At 46.0% G+C, this 19,809-nt stretch overlaps 1 protein-coding gene across 2 annotated transcripts; it reads right to left on the bottom strand.

The window, feature by feature from the left end:
- Window positions 1-1,299: 1,299 nt before the first annotated feature.
- ASL (argininosuccinate lyase) lies at window positions 1,300-19,805 on the bottom strand. Of its 2 annotated transcripts, none has more exons than XM_081843822.1 (17): window positions 19,672-19,805; window positions 14,823-14,894; window positions 11,831-12,025; window positions 11,220-11,303; window positions 10,535-10,591; window positions 7,937-8,034; window positions 6,926-7,003; window positions 6,592-6,669; window positions 6,126-6,178; window positions 5,757-5,819; window positions 5,438-5,552; window positions 4,429-4,513; window positions 4,074-4,133; window positions 3,488-3,571; window positions 2,830-2,910; window positions 2,103-2,209; window positions 1,300-1,551 (listed from the first exon to the last, which is right to left on the bottom strand). In XM_081843822.1, exons 2-17 carry the CDS (start codon window positions 14,832-14,834, stop codon window positions 1,407-1,409), a joined length of 1,395 nt encoding a protein of 464 aa, XP_081699948.1. In that variant the 5' UTR covers window positions 14,835-14,894; window positions 19,672-19,805; the 3' UTR covers window positions 1,300-1,406. The 2 variants fall into 2 exon arrangements, with proteins under 2 accessions (XP_081699948.1, XP_081699947.1); XM_081843821.1 differs by lacking the exon at window positions 19,672-19,805 and adding an exon at window positions 15,092-15,201.
- Window positions 19,806-19,809: the final 4 nt, after the last annotated feature.

The following is a 19,809-nucleotide window of genomic DNA, read 5'->3' on the forward strand; positions in this document are numbered from 1 at the left end:
TCCATAATTCCCCCCCCCCCCTTCTCTTGAACTGAAATTTTGTTAGGAATGAATGTGAAGGCCTACATTTTCCTCAGAACACCTTACACCACAGCAGGCTGCCAAACCTCTCCCCTCACATTCGCTTGTGAATACAGTACAAAAGTGTTTTAAACACTCGTTTTGAAGGAGGTGAGGACAGGTGACCCCACCTAGGCCCGAAGTCACCCCCCCCCAACTAGGCCTCAAAACCATCCAAAATTCATTTGTCTTCTAAAAATCCACAGCTAAAGTTTTCCTCTGCTTTTCTCACAAGATGCTGTGCATAGGCAAACCGTTACTTTTATCAGTACGAGAAGGCTTCAAAAGGCTAATGAATAGGCTCTGTTCAGAGCAAGCCTGAGAACTGACTTTTATTTCATTCAGTTGCAACATCTTGGACATGCTAAACCACAAGGCTCCTCGGCCCCCCTGGCTTCTCACTCCCTTTCCTGGGAAGAGTCCAAAAAGAGTCCCAAGACAGGAGCTTTCTGTTCATGCTCAGGAAACACATGGGGCAGGACTCCTGAAGAGGAGGAGAAAGGGGAGGGAACTGGAAGGGGAATATATACTCTGTGCAAATGGCTGTGAACTCGTGCTTGTTTTGTGAATCTGTCACACTTGCTCCTTCTACCAGTTCATGGATGGTAGAAATAAAGCTTTTTCTCCGAAACTATTCCTTGAGTGTCTGTTGACTCCCACTCCCTCTCCCGGGTGCAATACTTTTCCCCCACCCGAGGGCAAAGCCTCATAAGGCTACAGTTTAAGTTGCAGTGTGCTGCCACCCACAGCATTTCCCACCCCTCTGCTTCAGACCATAAGGACTAGCAACTTGATTTTCTAGTTTGTTATCAAAGCCTAGATTCTCAGGTGTGGATGCTTTCCAAAATTCTCCTCAGGATTTACCCCTGGACAAAATGGCTGCCAGCAGCTACCCTCAGTGAAAACTGTACAGGAGCTAACCCGAGTTTATTTTATTCATTAAACCATGAATGTGGTTTTGAGTGTGTGTGAGATTGTACCCCATACGCAAATCTACCCTTCTGATAGGGCCCTCAAACTCCTGGCATGCTGAGTGCTGGGAGTTAGGAGTCCTGCACACCAAGAGGGTGTGATGGAAGGAGGATCCGGCTGCCCTTCCTTGTGGGAGAACTTGTTCATTAGAATCACAGAATTGTAGAGTTGGAAGAGGACCTTTGGGTCATCTAGTCCAACCCCCTGCAATGCAGGAAGAGTTGTAACGAAGGAGAAAGGGAAGGGGAGAAAAACCACGCAACAAAGTTTTCTCAGTGAAATCCAATACACCACTGTGTTTATTAACTCGGGATTAAACGTGATAAGCACAACCCGCAGCAAAGGGATAGTTTCCTTCCCCCACACTCAAAAGCTTAATCCTTCTGCTTCTTCAGGAGCTCCTTCAATTGCTCGATCTGGGTGGTCACGCTGCTCTTGGCCGTCCCGCCAGGGGAGGTGTACTGCTCCACGCTGCTCTGCTGGTTGAACACCTGGGAGATGTCGCCTCCCAGCATGGGGCTGGAGGGAAAGAAAATGCAGCCGGAGGTCAGTCGGTGGGTATTCACAATATCCAGAGAACTTTCTCTCTCTATATATATATTTAAATATAATGTTGGTCACTCTTTCATGCAGGGCAGAGCTGTGTCAGAGGTGAGGGAACCTCAGACCAGGAGGCCAAATGTACACCTAATAGGTTTCTCTGTCCAGTTCTCTCGGCCTTCCCCGGCCACACATCTCTGAACAAAAGCCATACTCCTTCAAAGCCCCCAGAATTTTTTATTTTTTTTTGACTGGCTGGAAGTATCCTTGAACTGGGATGGCTCTCTTTGGCCACCTAACATTCTGCCTTAGAGAGACTCTTGGAAGGAATGGTTTTAACGCAGTATAAGATGTCGACGCCTTGGGTCTGCAGCCGTGAGGGCTAGAAACAGCAGAGGTTGGATGCCCGTATGTCATGTATGATGCAGTTGAGGTTCCTGCATTTCACAGGGTTGGACTAGATGGCCGCTGGGGTCCCTTCCAAATCCACAAAACTTGGTTTTCACATTTTGCAAAAGGGCGAAACTTACGTGATGCTCTTCAGGTCCTCTGGGGATAGATGGTTAAGAGTCACTCCTTTGGTCTCAGCTAAGTGGACCGCTTTCCCGACGGCAGTGTGGGCTTGTCTGAACGGCATCTGCAATCACAAAAGCACACAGTCAGGAGCTTTCCCTTGCGTAGGCCTATCTGATCCCTGCAATCTTCAGACTGAATCTACGAAGAGTAGGTGGTTGCTGTGGCAGCTTCCACCCTAGAATAACCTTAAGAGCACAAGTAGAGTCTACTGGATCAGGTCAATGGTCCATTTGGTCTGAGGGGTATCGCGCAGACAAGGAGCACCCAAACACCTGTTGGAGAGGGGGGTCATCTCTTGGGAAACCAGCCCATCTTGCATCAAAAAGTTGTGCTATCTGAAACTCGGGGTGGGTGTTCCCTGCTGAATTATGTAGTGGAATGTAATGGAAACAGATGCCCACATTTACTGTGCAAGCAGAAATTTGCAGTGGTTTCTCCAGGAGACCACAGTTTTTGGTGGCCCTGCATGGTGGCGCCCACCCAGGCCCAGATCCGCTGGGGAAGTCGCTGGATCACAGCTCTCAAGTACAAATGCAAGTGGAATCTACCACTTTGGATCGGGAGTAACCAACATGGTGCACTGCCCCCTCCAGATGTTTTGGGGCTCCCATCATTCCTGGCTGTTGGTCCCAGCTTCTAGGGAACACCATTGGGGTGGCTACCCCTGCTTTAGACACTCACCCCCTTGCGAACCAGGAGGTTGGCAAGATCTGTAGCCAGCATATCAGGGCTGAGGGCTTTCTCCATGGTTTCCTTGTTGATCTGAAAGAGAATATTTATTTTGTTGTTTTAAAATTTTATACACCACTTGATTGTGAAAAGCAGCAACCTCAGAGCGGTTTACGAAGAGAACAAAACAATCAAGTTATCAGTCAAAGCAGCTCTTTAAAACATTCCAAAGATACAATTGGGAATAAGAAAACAACCCCCCAAAACAGATTAAAACTAACACCCATGTTCTACGTAGGTCTCTGCTTACAAATCCCCTATTATCACATTGAACTTGTTGGTTGCTTAAAAACACACTACACAAAATGCATTTATAACAAAAACGCATGAAATTCATTAAAAAGAAATAAAGAAAAGAAACCCAATAGCAGCAGAAACCTTTGGCAAGAGTAGTGAATGCTCCATTGCAAGACATCAGGTATAATGGATAGCCAATTTAAAATAATCAAATCCACTTTAATTGTGCAACCTGGGATTTGGTGGTATACCAAATTTGAGAAATTGTAACAGTCTGGAACCAGCCTTAGAAAGAGAGGGGGAGAGAATGGGAACGCTTATGTGCTTCCCCAGCAAGTAAGGGCAAACCTTCCTAAAAAACCCCAATTCTTACCTGGAGAGTAGAGATCACACCAGTGGTGACCTGAAGCACGGCACTCAGGGTGTCAATCACATCGATCACGGCCTCCTTATCTTCCTGTTTGCAGGGGAAAAAACAGACAAATGCTTTTATCTTTTTACATGAGAAATGTTCTGCTGGACCAGACGAGAAGGCCCACCTGGTCCTGCAAAACATCACATACCCTCCAATATTTCTTCAATGAAAATAGGGACATCCTAAGGAAAAGCAGGACATTCTGGGATCAAATCAGAAACAGACGGCTTCTCTAAATCAGAGATGTCCCTGGAAAATAGGGACACTTGGAGGGTCTGACATCAATGAGTCAGTTTCCCCCGAGAAGCTCATGAGCAAGGCCTTGTAGGCGATGGCCGTCCCCTGCAATTTGTCCACATCGACCCAGAGAGCAGACTCAAGCCTTCTCTCAACTTGAGCGCTGCACACATCTTGTGGCAAGAAGTTCCGCAGATCCTCTGCTTCTTACCCCCGATCCAAGCCCCAGCTGCAACCCAGCTGCGCCAGAAGGTGGCAGTCTGTAACTGGGACCTAGGTAAAGCCATTAATGCCCCCATCCTTTTACCTGCAGGTCTTTGTTGTAGGCACTGGGGAGTCCTTTCAGTACCACAAGAAGTCCAATAGTCTGCAAAGAACAAGGAAGGAATGAGATGGGAGAGGGCATTTAATAACACTGAAAATGTATGTGTCACAAATACATTCAGGTACGGACAAATCCACTGGATTTTTCTTTTAAAGGAAAGATCTCAAGGGTCACCTGTATTTTATTCCTTTATCAACATATCCCCAATGGTCATCTAGTCCAACCCCCTGCAATGGCCATCTCGTCCAATTGTCCAACCCCCTGCAATGCAGGAATCACAACTAAAATTTTCGAGGCTTTGTCACTGACTGAACCTGAACAAAGCCTGGGTACTCACCCTTCCGATCACACGGCCAGTCTTGCTACGGATCAGTTCGAGGCTGTCCGGATTCTTCTTCTGAGGCATCAGGCTGCTCCCGGTGCTTTGAAAATAAAACAGAGTATGTCACACTTAGAGCAAAGCAAGATCTGGTCCAACCTCTCAGGCCGCAGCAGTACTTTTCAGCCTCTCTGTGGGTGGGAGAAAAGCAACCTCTCTATATTGCTCTGCTTGAAATTGCAGAGGATTCTGGAACGGGTCCCATTAGGGGCAGTGGTAGGCACAGGGCTATGAGCCACAGATCTCAGAGCGTTTGAGTAAAATAAAAATGAATTTTGGGGAAACTGAACTGGAGCTGGGTTGAGCTGAGTTACTACCAGGCGTATTCATTTGGGAAGGGGAACAAATTAAAAGTTTGCATTATCTTGAGATGATTGGTGATAATATAAGGGGAACTGAAATTATTTGGAGCAAGATCCATGTGGAAATTGAATTGAATGGAAGGGAAACTGCTGCGGAGTGCAAATTAATGGAAGAATTTATCTGAGACAATTTGGGTGGGGGATTAAGTTTTCTTTTCACTCCTGCGACTTTAAGTTCTATGTTTGCTTATATTAGCATATGCAAATTTGTGCCCTAGTTCCAAATCTTTTAAGTATGTCAATACCTCTGTGCCTTACAGTGCACAGTCACACCACAAGCTGCAGTTCATTAATTGTGCCATGTGAACTAGAAGCATAACCCCAGAAATATCCAGTGTAGTGGAGGAGGAAGCTGTCATCTTTGCAAGGGGGTGTCTTTTAATCCCCTATCAGCCATCTCATTCAGAAACTCCTGATAAGTGAGCAAGGAAAACAGAGATCCCCAAATGCCTAGCTTAAAAGCCATTGGACGTAGAATCATAGATTTGCAAGGGACCCCCCTGCAATGCTAAATATTCTCTGAAAAGGTGGCCCCTTCCACCTCTGTTTGGGCAATACTGCCGGAGGAATCCCCGGAACAGGGTTAAGAAATTCCACAGCGTTACCAGAATGCATCAGAGAGAGTGATGAATCCGAACTCCTTTGTGGCAAAGAGAATCAGGTCTTCGGCTAATTTGCTCAGGTGGATCATGAGCAGAGAAGAAGTGGAAAGGAACTCCACTGGAGGGAAAAAATGAGGGGAAAAGAAATCTCATTGGTTGCCCTCAAACAGGGAAGAAGAATAGAGTCCATCAGGCTGTCCTGTTTTAACTAGCTCACTCATATTGCAAAGCCTTCAAGGTTCTAGTCCTCTGCAAACCTACCCCCTGCAACCGATTCCAAATATTCGGAACTGTGCCCTGACACAAAAAACAGCACACTTACCTGCAAAGTCACGGTCGCTCACAGCGTCAATGCTGTTGATGCTGATGGATGCCATCTCGAGTTCTAGAATGAAAAAAGACAGACAAAAAGAGACACGTCAAGGAAATTTGAGCAAAAGCAAAAGAGAAACAAAGTCAGATTGATTCACTTTGCACGCAGATGTTGCCACAAGCGAAGAGTAGATTAATGGGGTAAGAGAGAGAAAGAGAATGTATTGTTGTGCGAGAGGGGAAAAAGAGAAAACACCTCAGACCAATTCAGCCTAAAATCTAGGCTCCTTTATTTTTGGCAGTCTGTAAATGAACTCCCTCACCTTCTGGAAGAGTGGTTTTGCTCTGTTTCATTTGGAAGGAAAAATGCACCACTCACCTTTACGGATAAGTTCCCGGTCCAGGCCAAGAGGGTTGCCAGCCAGAGCACCACTGCAAAAATAATAATAAATTAAAATAAATGGAGAGAAGAGGTAGAAAGAATCCCTCCTCCCCAAACAGGATCCTCTTCTAACCTCCTGTTCAGAGGAAGGGCAGCAAGGGCTGAAGCCGACTAGCAGGGGAGGCCCACATTGCCCAGCCAAGATCCTTTGCAACACTGCAGGGAGGTTGTACATGGGGTGGGAGCCATGGAATGGAGAAAACACTTCCCTCCTTTCCCTATACATACTAACAATTTGCCGTCAGCAGTTACAGGATATATTGGTCCATTACATTACAATTATTCTTAAAATCCAAAGGAGACAGGTGTACACGCAACATCCTCAAGATTCACAGGGGATGATGAGCTACTGGTCTTAGCTGGCCCAGGTATAACTAACACCAGAAGGAGATTCAGTTTTTACCTTCCCAAAGGCAGGACGTCGATCCTCTTCTTCACCTCCGAGAGACGCTCGGAATCCCTGGTCAAAGCCACGGCGTGGCTGTTGGAAGTCAAGAGGAAGAGACTTGAAGAGGAGGAAGCAAACCCACATATCTAAAAAGAGGCACCCCCTGCCAGGGCCAAGGAATTTTACTTCTTGGATCTGGAGCCTCTTGGCTCATAGAAAGCAGATTTTGATGACCCAACACTCTGCACATGCTCAGACTACCTCTCCCTTCCAGGTTGATAGCTGCTACAGGATGGATTGGGGCAACTTACTAGAAGGAACTCCGGAAGGTGGGGAAGGCATCCCTTACCTTAATAAGAGATGGCTCCATCTGATTGGCTGAGCCCTCTGCAGGTGGGTGTAACCAGGAAGGATCACTTCAATTTCACTGTAAGGAAAACAGGAGACCACCAAGTTACAAAATCACATTTCACTGACTTTGGACCAAGTTTGTTGCCTACTGCACAAAGAGTTGCAGTGTTGTCTCCACCCTTTCTTGGCCTCTGGCCTTGCCCTTTTCTGACACATGGCTCACAGATGGTTGCCCAACGGGGAATGTAGTCCTCAGACTGGGGAAAAGTAAAAGATTCCCTCCTCCAGCTTAGGGCTTCAGAAAGCCAATACCAACCATTAAAGTTGTCCCCAGAAATGAACTGGCAGCCAGAGTGACTAGTCCAAGAAGAGGGGGCAGTGTGGTTTAGTGGTTAGAGTATTGGACTAGGGCAGACCAGGGTTCGAATTCACCACTCGGCTCACTGGGCAACCTTGGGCCAGGCACTGCCTCTCTCAGCCTAGCCTACCTTGCAGGGCTGTTATCGGGAATTAATTGGGGAAGCACCATGCACACCACCTTGAGCTCCTTGGAGGAAAAGGATGGGATATAAATGCAATAATATATATATAAGTAAAAAGGGACGCGGGTGGCGCTGTGGGTTAAACCACAGAGCCTAGGACTTGCCGATCAGAAGGTCGGCGGTTCGAATCCCCGCGACGGGGTGAGCTCCCGTTTCTTGGTCCCTGCTCCTGCCAACCTAGCAGTTTGAAAGCATGTCAGAGTGCAAGTAGATAAATAGGTACCACTCCGGCAGGAAGGTAAACGGCGTTTCCGTCCACTGCTCTGGTTCGCCAGAAGCGGCTTAGTCATTCTGGCCACATGACCCGGAAGCTGTATTGGCTCCCTTGGTCAATAAAGCGAGATGAGCGCCGCAACCCCAGAGTTGGTCACGACTGGACCTAATGGTCAGGGGTCCCTTTACCTATATATATATATATATAAGTAAAATGTGGCTGAGGGGCAGGGAGAAAATAAAGAGAAGCTTACGCAGAAGCACGCTCCACCAGGGTGCGGATGAGCTGCTGCAGGTGGCCGGAAAGCACTGTGATAGAGCTCTTCATCAACAACCTCAGGTCGGTCACCACCTGGAAGAAAAGCCGCAAAGCATCTCACTGCTCAGGCCTCACGGAAGAAAGACCAACAATTCCACCTGGAGACACTGATCTGGCCCCTTTCACAGAGGATGCTGAAGAAGGTCATTTGGGATCAGTTTAGCCGGTCAAGGATACCGTTCCAAAGGCATGTGCCACATGTCATAGTGGCTGGGCAGTTGCTAAGATTGGGGGGTTCACACTGAAAAAGAGCCCTGCCCTGTGGCCCCTGGCTTGCTCACTTGCCTCTTTTCCTGGTGGGCATGCCAACCACAACAGTGGCAAGGAAGAAGAGCAGTGGAGGGTGTTTTGTCCAAGCCCTTCTACCCAAGAAACCTGCAGAAGGTCCCGATGGCATCCAAGACAACCGTTTCGGAATTCATATAGCATTTGATTGCTTGGAGTGGACATCCTTTACCCTGGCCTCAAAGAGGTGCATTATTGGAACACAGCCGTTACTTCAAGTCTTTCTCTCCTCCTGGGTTGGAGGGTGGGGAGGATGGGAGTGAAGGCCTCTTAGTTTCAGATGGGGGGGGCATTCCCAGCCCTACCCGGAGACACCATTGGGGATCAAACCCAGGACCTTGTGTGCAAAGCAGGTGCTCTGTCACTGAGCTATGGCTCTCGCTGCTGCTGCTGCTGCTGCTGCTGCTGCTGCTGCTGCTGCTGCTGCTACAGCAGCAGCAGCAGCAGCAGCAGAGTGCAGGGCTAGATCCCATGGGCTTGACTTAGAGGAGAGTAGAATTTGGTTCCATAGGAAGATGCCTTCTACGGAACCCATTGGTCCATCTAGCTCAATGCCGGCTCCACTCACTTGCAGCAGCTCTCCAGTTTGCAAATGAACAATCTGGGAGCAAAGTGTTGCTCTCCCACTAAGCTATGACCCTTACCTGTCTTGCACACATATGTTCACACACTTTAATAATAATGCAACGATGAATTCATTAAAACAGATTTCTATTTCCTACAGCTTGGAAACATTTCTTCCCCCGTTGAGTGACATTCTGGGCAAACATTTTCCTGCACCTCAGTGGCCAATTGGGTAAGACCACATCCCTGGTCTGCCCCTACTTCCATCCCCCAACTCCTTTGCCTCTGCTGTGGGTTAAAAATTGCTCATTTAATAACGTATTACTAATTTTAAAAAAGCAGGTAGTGAGTCATGGAAACTTGTCTGCAAAAGCAGATTTTTTCCACTGAGGGTCTCCTGATAAGAACCTGGGTGCCTTGGTCCTATACACACTTACCTGGGAGTAAGCCCTATTGAACTGAGTGGGAATTACTTCCAAGTAACCATGTATGGAATTGCTCAGCTGGAGGCCAATTAGCTCCCTACAAGGCCTGAAGGGCCAGTATCTGGCTGTGGGGAATGCAGTAATCAAGATACAAGATATATTTGGTGCAGTTCAGGTACCGCTTCATTGCTGAGTGAACTGGAGGCGGCCATCCAGTGTGAGATTAAGCAGGACTTGAACCCATGGCCTTCAGAGATGCTGACAAGCTCCTTAACCACCAGGCTACTTTGCCTCTCAACTGCAACAGCTCTGGGCTAGAGGAGGAAAAGAGGGCTTTGGAGGAATCAGCTATGGAAAGGGGCCACCTTGAAAGAGCAGACAGACTCCGAATTTTACACAAGCAACTGGTCCCCAATACCAAGAACATATTTTTAATAATAATAATATAATAATAATAATAATAATAATGAGACAGAAAGCTCAGTAGCTATGAATGAATAGCTCGTTGTACTGGGTTCAGAGTGTTGGGTACCAGAGCTGTTGGGCTAGGGAGAAAAACAAAGGCAGCTGAGATGGAGATACGGTGGTAACTCATAGCACATTTGAGTTATACTGTGTACTGTTCTGGTCGCCTCATTTCAAAAAGGATATTGGAAAAGGTTCAGAAAAGGGCAACCCTAATGATCAAGGGGATGCAGTGACTCCACAGTGCCACCCGCTCCCTCTGATGCTTGACTAAAGGGCCATTGACCCGATTCTCTTATTTATGTTGTTACGACCTCAGCAAGGAGGAAGGGCCCTTCCCAAAAACGCCATCCCCATCCCAGTGGAGTTTGCAGAAGAGGAGCTGGAAAGCTGATCTCATGCAAATTCAGAGCATGATGGTGCAACTCCCGAGTTCAGAAATGTGGGATTACTGGCTGTTTATCCTCTGTATCAGAAAATCCCTAAACCTTGCACAATCTGACTTCGGCTGGACACAGGAAGGGGCAAAGGGCAATGGCTTAAATCAGGGTGTCTACAAGAATCCCTCCTCATTTCCCCACCATCTTGTGAGATTTTTTGGAAGTGTGACTTATCTGGAAAGCTTCAAGGACTAGAAACTCGACATTATATTTTAAAATAGAATAGCTTTTTCAGAACGCTCCCTTCCGCAGTACCATCTGCTACTACATTTAGGAAACAGGACAGAGAGAGAGAGAGAGAAACAGGTAGGATAGCTAAAACTGCTAATAAGCCATCCACTCTTGTTTTCCTACTTGATCGTTTCTGCTTCTTCCGGTGTGAAGCTTCCCAGCCACATCACCAATCAGCTCCTGGAAAAAAGGAGTCATCATTGTCAGTCCAATGCTTTGGAGGAAGTAGATATTGAAAACAGTTATTCATTGGCTAAGTTTGCATGTAATGCTAAGCCATGGTTTGTCTGAACCAATGGTTTGCCGAATGAACCACGCTTATCTCCTCAACAAGTAAACAAAACATGGTTTCTTACTTTAAAGCTGGGGTAATTGATGTGATGTTTGCAGGCACCATGGTCTCCTCAGACAGCCCCCTTGGCACCCACTTAGGCCCCATGTCCATCCCTTTTTTATTTTCATAATTTGAGGTGATTTGTTTTTATTTTATTTTTGCTTGGGGATGGTTCTGAGAGGTTTGCCTGTTTGGGGAGGTAGGGCTCTGGGGATCTAAAGCTTAGTTTGTTTTTGACCTGCTTGTGCTTTCAGCCTCTATGATCCTGCTGTCCTATAGTTATCCAACCGTGTTTGTAGCCCAAAAGGGCCATTAGGACACTGAAAATTAGGGTATGGATCTCTTTTGGTGGACAAACAGGAGGTAAGGGGAAGCTTGCTTCTTCCTGAAATGGACATAGCCAAAAATCCCTTAGAGTCTACATTGCCCAGAAGACAAAAGCCACAGAACATAGATTGAACAGGTGCACCAAACCTTGAGCCTGCGTTCAATGGTGGTGTGGATGTCCTCATCAGTTTTGGTGATCACCAAAGTGCCCTTGGAAATCTCCTCAGAAATCTACAAATACAGCAGAAAAAGGGCTGGTTAGTAATTAACAAGGCGGTCTTTGCTGCTTGTGTTTGTGGCGGGATGAGTTAGAGAGCCATTCATGCATTTAACAGCTGAGTCCAAGAAGCTGTGTTTAGGAGCCCTGCTTCTTTCCAGGAGAAAGTCAAAAAGAGCCAGCATGCACTTATGGGTGTCAGCATATTGGGAAGTGGATAACATCACCCACCACAGAAATATTTTTGGTTCTGGGGTGCTCTTATAAAAGGAACTGTTCTATATGTCTACATTGGATAAGGAGAAGTTGATTCTTCCTTCTAACAAGGAATCCGAGACTGATGTGATGGGGGGACACAAATTGCATGCTCTTGAAGTAGAGATTTACTAACCTGTTATTGGCAAGGAAAGAGGGGAAGCAAACAAACCCAGGCCCCAGTCCTTAAATTCTAATGTTCCCTACTCAATATGAAACAGTCCCCGTCTCCCAAAGCACCCTTTCTGAATCTTGTAAGCTTGCTTTGAAGTTCCTGGATCAATACCTTCTCAAGCCCACTGATGATCTTCTCCACTTCGGCTTTGGATAAGATCCCAGCTTTCTCCAGAGCCTTGGCATAAGCTATACTTGAGTGGACGTCAACTTCCGCCAAGCGATGGTCTACCTCTATCGAAGAGTTGAGCTTCTCCATGATGGGATCAAGACTCCCTGTCAGCCTTCCTCCGTAAAGTTTATCACCCTGGGGAAAGGAGGAAGATGCCTTGCGCAGGTTAGCAAGAATGAGAAATTAAGAAGGAATGTAGGAAATAACACCCTAGGTTTATCTAGCTCAGTATTGTTCACATGGACCGGCTCTCCAGGGTTTCAGACAGGGAGCATCTCCTAGCCCTATCTGGGAATGCAACTGGGGACTGATCCTTCCTTGGAGGTTTGTTTTCGCGGAGCTTGGATGGCAAATCTATCATGTATGATTCAGTCAAGATCCCTGCGTTGCAGCGGGTTGGACTAGATGACCCTCAGGGTCCCTTCCAACTCTACAGGTCAATTATTTTAAGCTGCCTTGTACTTTGTTGCACTGTTGGTCCATCTAGCACTGACTGGTAGTGGCTCTCTGGGGTTTCAGGCAGGGCATGTTCCCAGCCCTACCAGGGTTGAACCTGACCCACAGGTCTACCTCTGGAGCTCACCACCTCTCCCTCCCCCCCCAGCCAACTTTTTGGTGAATCCAGCACATATAGCTTATTATTGACCTTCCGCGGAACACTCAGTGGATCACAATCTGCTTCTGTCAGCACAGGATTCCATTGCTGCAACTGCTCCCGTTGCCTCAAAACAAATAGGAGGGCAACATGTGACTGCTCTGCCTCTTCAGGAGCCAAAGGTCAGCCGGCCAGGAAATATCATTTCAGGGTCAAGCCACACTGAAGCCTGCATTCAGCACTTAAAAAAATAAAAACGCTTCTTTTTCCCAGGCAATGCCAGTAATGGAGGTTAGCATTGAGAAGCATCACTTGCAAATACTCTTTTTTTGCAAGAGACAGCGAGTCTTGTTAGGGGAGGATTTGCTTTCAAAAGGAAGGGTCTCTGAAGACAGGACTGAGTCAGACCTGCCAGTCCATCCCACCCTACTGCATGCAAAGAAGATGCTCTGCCACAGAGCCACAGCCTTTGCCTTGAAAATAAAGTTAAGATTCTAGTCCTCATGGTTTTGAATCAAAGAGCCCAGGAGGCTGCCTTACGCTGAGATGCACCGCAGGTCCATCTAACTCAGAATTGTGTGCACTGACTGGCAGTGGCACTCCAGAGGTTTTGGCAGGGAGTCTCTCCCAGCCCTACCTAGAGATGTTATCTGGGAGTGAACCCGGGAGGTTCTGCACACCAAGGTGATGCTCTGCTACTGAGCTGCTTGCCCTCTGCCCTATGGAGGTTTTCAAACAGAGGATGGGCTGCCATCTGTCAGGGATTATCTAGCTATGGTTCCTGCGTTGTAGGGGGTTGGACTAGATGACCCTTGGGGTCCCTTCCAACTATGCAGTTCTAGGAATCAGTATAGATCCTTCCAATACAGCATGTGCAAGTCAGACTGTGGGTCCACCTTGCCCAAGAGTGTCTGACTTGACCAGAAAACGGCCCTCAGCCATGTGAGTTCCTTTGAAATGGACGTGCCAGGGAGGGTGTCAGACTCCCCAGGAGCCTTCTGTATGCAGTGCAGGTGCACCACCACAAAACCTAGCCCCTTCCAATCTCTCCCCAACCCCTGGGCCTTCCAGCATTGCAAACCCCTCACATTCCCACCCTAAATTTATTCGCCTTTAGAACATAAGAAGAGTCTGCTGGATCAGGCCAATGGCCCATCTAGTCCAGCATCCAGTTCTCACAGTGGTCCCACCCAGATGCCTGGGGGAAACCCCTAAGCAGGGATTTGAGCACAAGAGCATCTCTTTCTTCCTGTGGTTTCCAGCAACTGGTTTTCAGAAGCATCGCTGCCCCCAATTTTGAAGGCACAGTGCATCCATGATGGTTCCTAGCCACTGATAACTTTCACCTCCGTGAATTTGTCCTATCCTCCTCTAAAGCCATCTAGGTTTGTGGCCATCCCTGCCTCTTGTGGGAGGGAGTTCCACAGTTTAACTATATGCCCTGTAAAGTAGAACTTCCTTCTATGGGTCTTGAAATCTGCCAACATTTAGCTGATGGCACACTATAAATAAGAAGGTTCTATGATTCAATCCTACAACGGGTCAAAAAAAATGAAACTTTGATACCCAGCAGTGGCTGTTGTCTGAAAACTCAGACACCAGATGTCAAGAATCTAAGTGCTATAAATGAAACCATAAGAATAGCCCTTTTGGGGCTGTTTAGCTCAGTACTCTGCCTCCAACACAGGGTAGTTCAATGGGCTCACATATATGCATGGTTTAACAGCCAGGCCCTTGTTTACTAAGTGAGAGGTACGCTGCCTCTAACCATGGAGGGTATAAGAGTCTCATCTAACCATGCTAACAACCCCAATAAAGGGGCACCCATATGTCTGCTCTGCAGCAATGCAACACACCATGTATTTTATTTATTCACATCCTACTCTTCAGCCCTGGAAAAAATGCTCATCAAGCGGCTTCCAAATCTCAGTACGTAATAAAACAGCTCCTGATCTTGGGCTTAAATTGTAAAGCACATGACACAAAAGGAAAAGGGATTTGGAGGGAGGAGGAAAACAGCAAACCCAGAAACTGGTTCTTAGCATGTAAGACCCTTCACCACCTCTTCGGTGACAGTGAATTCTGCCATCCCAAAAAATCCTTATCCCATTCTGCAACCATGCCCTCTCCAGCATGCAAGCTACCGTCAGTGCCATCAAAACGGAAAATGGATCACAGAAATAACTACAAACCCTAATTTTGCTCAAACTGATTTCTGATGCGAAGCCTCCGCAACGACAAATCTTATTGTGAAAAAGGACAGGGGTGCAAGGTAGGGTTTTTTTGGGGGGTGCAGGGTGGGGTCGGGAGATGAACTTCCAAAAACTCCCAGCTCACCTCGGATGCCATGTCTGGCGATGCTTCCTCCTTCTCCAACTTGGCTTAGAAAGAAAGCAAGCTTTGCAAAATCTGGAAGAGAGCCAGAGATTGGGGGGTGGTTTGACACTTGCAAAAGAAGCCTGCCCCTCTACCATCCCAGACAGACAGACAGACAAACAAATAGACAGACACAGCGAGACAGAGGTGGTGCATCCTTTCCCCTCTTTCAAAGCTGCTGGAGAGACCGCCAGGGAGCGCCTCGCAGCTGCTTCCCACGATGGGCTCACCTGCTGCGCCTCTGAAGCACCAACCAGCCGATCTGTGCTGTTCCAAGCCGCCCAGGGCTCCCCTTTTCAAGCGGCAGTCTCCTGCGAGCCACGCCCCCTGGGCGGGGCTTACGGTCAGAACGCCTAGCTGGCCCCGCCCACCGACCCTCTGGCTTTACCCCAACGCTTCTGGAAGGGCTGCTCTCAAATCTGTATTCCTAATAGCTCGAAGTGATTAAACTCATCAAGAGATATCAAACTCGCTCTTGTTGCAGAGTTTCGTTTTTTTACCGACTCTGTCTCCAAATCTTAGGAAATAATTTAGCAAGTTATGTGAGCGGCGGGGAGAAGGAAATATTACTGTATATTATAGCTAGATTATGATGATCCCTCCCCATCTATCTATCTATCTATCTATCTATCTATCTATCTATCTATCTATCTATCTATTGCATTTATCTCCCACCTTTTTCTCCCAGAAGCCCGGGAGGGCTTAGAAAAGTCAGCGCGCAGCACTGATTAAACATGTTGGCTGTAGGATGCTGGCATGTGTTTTGATATGTTTTTAGCTTATTGCTGGTTCTTTCTTTAAAAAAAAACTTACTATTCGGATGTTTTAGATTAGCTGCCTTTGACTGGTTTTACTGATCATGTTATGGTTTTGTTCTTTTTGTCACCCTTCCCCTTTTGCATCAAATATTCCAAAATTAGAGGCGTTGTGTTTGTTGTTTAATGGGTTTCCCCCTTTATTAATGACACAAATCAGATAAGGTTAAGCACTTTAGCTTACTTATCTAAGTAGGAGATGTTATATCCCCCCCCCAGCTTTATCTGGATTGCTTAATTTCTATGAAAAATCTGTCTGGAAATCTCACTTTTGGGTTGCTGTTGTGATGAGAAATGCAGTCTGCAGTGGCTCAGGAAGCAAAGTAACATTGGTAGCTTAATATTTATTTGTTGGTTATTTATTAAATTTGTATACCGCAGTTCACAACATAAAAATACAAAATGAGAACGCAAAATATATAATAAAAACAAGACCCAACCCCCCACAAACCAGTAACTCCCCTCCCATAAGCCTCCTTATGCTAAAACTGTGGGGGGTCCCCCCAACCCTCTTGGGCCAATGTGGAAATCTGATCAGTTAAGGCACCACAAAATAGCCATTTCACAGAAGGAAAAACCACTACTCACAACACAATCCAAACAAGCATGGGTGTAGTGGTTAGAGTGTTGGACTAGGGCTCAGGAGAGTTCAAATGTCCACTCCACCATGAAACTAACTGGGTGTCTTTGGGACAGTCGCCTTTTCTCAGCCTAACCTGCTTCACAGGGTTATTGGGAGGATAAAATGGAGAGTAAGAGGGTGAGAACGGTGTATTCTACCTTGAGTTGATGGCTGGGGCTGATGGGAGTTGTAGTCCAAAATTTCTGGAGGGCAGCAGGATGGTAAAGGCTGACCTAAAGATTCTTATTTTCCCTGAAGATGCTGATTTCTGCCTTCCTTTCCCATTGTTGTGTTTTCCCTTATGTCATTTTGTTTATTGTAACCTCCTTGGGGCAAGGACCTGCCTTCTTGTCCCTTGCAGTGCCAGGCACATTGACAGATTATACTGCAATGTGACTGGCACAAGCAATTATACTGGAAAAAATTCAGTGTAACTGAATTTACAAATGGTTGGGGCAACGTCTTGTGTTTTTAAGAGTAAGCATAATTGTTTTAAAGTAGTTTTTAATGCTGTATTTTGCATTGCTGTCACCCACTCTGGGACTTTCTGGTGAAGGGCAGGTAAGAAATATAATAATTGTCATTTTATTATTATTCCTAGATTTTTGTGTATGGTATACTGTAGTGGGTAGAGTGTCGAACTGGTACCTGGGAGATACAAGGGTCCAAATGAAATTTGCCGGATGTGACCTTGGAGGCCAGTCACTGACTTTCAGCCTAACCTACCTTGCAAGGTTGTTGCAGGGATGAAATTGGAGGGGAAGAGGGGGTTGTAAGTCAACTTGAGCTCCTTGGTGAAAAAAGGTAGGATATAAATGCAACAAACCAACAAATAAATAATAAACATCCAGGTCCTCATAATATAAAACTCTTTTATTTCATTATTCTTAGATTTATGTGTACAAATAAAATAAAAGTTCCTTTTAAACTATTTTAAAACTGAATAGTATAGCAATGATTCTTTAAGAAGCAATTATGTTTAATGAATGCGGGGTGCTAAAATGAGCTTTTTAAAAAAGTATGTTCAGCATTGCAAGAAAGATTCTGTATACATCCTGAAACTGCTGGTGAAATGCTTGATCAGCTGAACTTGTATGGAGAGGTGTTGACATTTTTGTTTTTTTAAAAACCAGTTGTTTTAATGAATAGGGAATGTTTGTACGTGTTTCCTTTTTTTATAAAAAAGAAAGAAACAGAAAGAAAAGGAAAGGAAAGGGGAGAGAAAAAAAGACACAAAATGCTGAGCGTAGTAAACATCTTTCATGACAAAGAATACAAATACTCACAATAGCTGGCGCTGGGCCTCTCTGCTTTCAATAGTTAATACCGTCATGCACACAAGTGACCCTGGGCCCCCCTGCCATCTCACTCAGAACGCTGCACCGAAAAACGTTGCTATGCTGAGCACACTTTTTTGGGGAGGAAAAAGGGGACAAAGTGCCTTTGTTCTCTCTGTGTTGTCTAGCAACATGGCTGGGCCAGGGACCAGCAAGAAAGCTCTGCGTGTCTATATAAGTTTCTCTTTTGCTAACCAGAGGGTGCTTTCATGAAGCCACTTATCGTAGCTGCTGTTTTTATTCTATAGAATCATAGAACTGTAGAGTTGGATGGGACCACCAAAGTCATCTAGTCCAACCCCCTGCAATACAGGAATCTTTTGCCCAACGTGGGGCTCGAGCCCGTGACCATGAGGTCAAGAGTCTCTCACTATCTACTGACTGAGCTATCCCCGCTCTGATGTTATTAAGGTGACAGATACAATAAAGTTCAAAGCTATATATTTCGGAGATTAAGGCTCTCATGCTCTACTGGCTGAGCTATACCATACGGACTTAGCTGTTGCCAAAAACTTACACACTGCTCAATTGTAGCAGAAAAACCTTGAAGCTGTTTACAAAGAGAATAAAACAATTAAATTACCATTAAAAACAAGCATGGCCAACAGCCAGGGATTGTAGGAGTTGTAGATCTGCATTATCTGGTGGGGAAAAGTTTTTCCACACCCAAGTAAAAGGGGAAACAATTTCTGTAGCTGCACTGCGTAAGCATGTAAGAAGCGCTTGCAGGATCAGGGCTGTGGTCCCACACCAAATGTACTTTTTATTTGTTTATTTAATATCCCACCTTTCTTCCAAGGAGCTCAAGGTGGCGTACAGGGCTCTCCCAAAGGGCTGCCTTTGAAATGTGATCAGAAACTTTGACTGGCTCAAAGAGCTGCAGCCAAACTGTTGGCAGGGGCTGGTTATAGGGAAGCAGATGACTCCTTTGCTACAAGAGCTCCACTGTTTCCAGGCACAATTCAAAGTGCTGGTTGTGACCTATGAAGCCCTACGTGTCTTAAGTCCAAGCTATCTGAAAGATGGTATTCCCTCATTTGCCCAGGCTCTGAGATCTTCAGGGGAGGCCCTTCTCTTGGTGAAGAAATTAAAGCACATCGCTTCCCCCAAAGGATCCTGGGAACTGTACTTTCTCTCCCCCAGAGCCACAATTCCCAGAACCCTTTGCAACCTACTGTTCCCAGGACTCATAGAAGGGATCCTTAGGGTCATCTAGCCCAGCTCACTGCAATGTAGGAATCTCAACACACAGTCCTCCATCCAATTTGAAAACCTGCTTAGCTTTGCAAATGTGCTAGCATTTTTATTGCTGCAACACATGAGGGGAAGTGGCACGCTTTATAAATGTGCCTTGGCTATGCTCTAAAACGCATGGCGTGGTTTACTAGGGATAACCTCACAGGTTGTTAATGAGTTTTAGTATCTGCAAATTGCTTTGAGTCATTTTCAGTGGATAAAGTGACAACTACAATAATAATAATAATAATAATAATAATAATAATAATAATAATTCAGGTAGGTAGCTGTGTTGGTCTGATGCAGTCGAAATAATAAAAAAAAATTGTCCAGTAGCACCTTATAGACCAACTAAGTTTGTTCTGGTAAAAACTTAGTTGGTCTATAAGGTGCTACCGGACATTTTTTTTTTTTTAATTTCCCCATCATCATCATCATCATCATCTTGATCTTAGCCAAAAGGCCGAGAAGTGATGTTGATGATGATAATAAAAAATGGGGATAGTAGCAGTGGTGGGAATACGATGTGTACCTGCTATGAGGTGGCTGCAGGTTCTATGGTAGAAGTTATTTTACACTGTAAAAAGTACTCTTAAAGTGACAGAATAAGAATGGTGCTACGAGAGGGACGTGGGTTCGATTTTTTTCTATGCTAGAGGTTATTTTAATTTACACTGTAAAAAGTATTCTTAAAGCGACCTAATAATAATAATAATGAGGCTGGTGCTGCGAGACTGACGCGGGTTCGATTCCTTCCCGGGGCAGAAGTCATTCTCCAGCGTGAAAGGTATTCATGATGCCTTCATATACTATTTCCTCCCTTTCCTACGGAAACAGCCGTCCGCCCTGAACTCCCTCGAGGAAGGCGGGAGGAGGCCGCCGAGATCCCCGCTCCGACAGGGCCGCCCTCCCGTCTCGGAAGCATTACCCAGAGGGGA

Source organism: Podarcis erhardii (assembly GCF_964252035.2).
Source record: "Podarcis erhardii genome assembly, chromosome: 16".
NCBI lineage: Eukaryota > Metazoa > Chordata > Lepidosauria > Squamata > Lacertidae > Podarcis > Podarcis erhardii.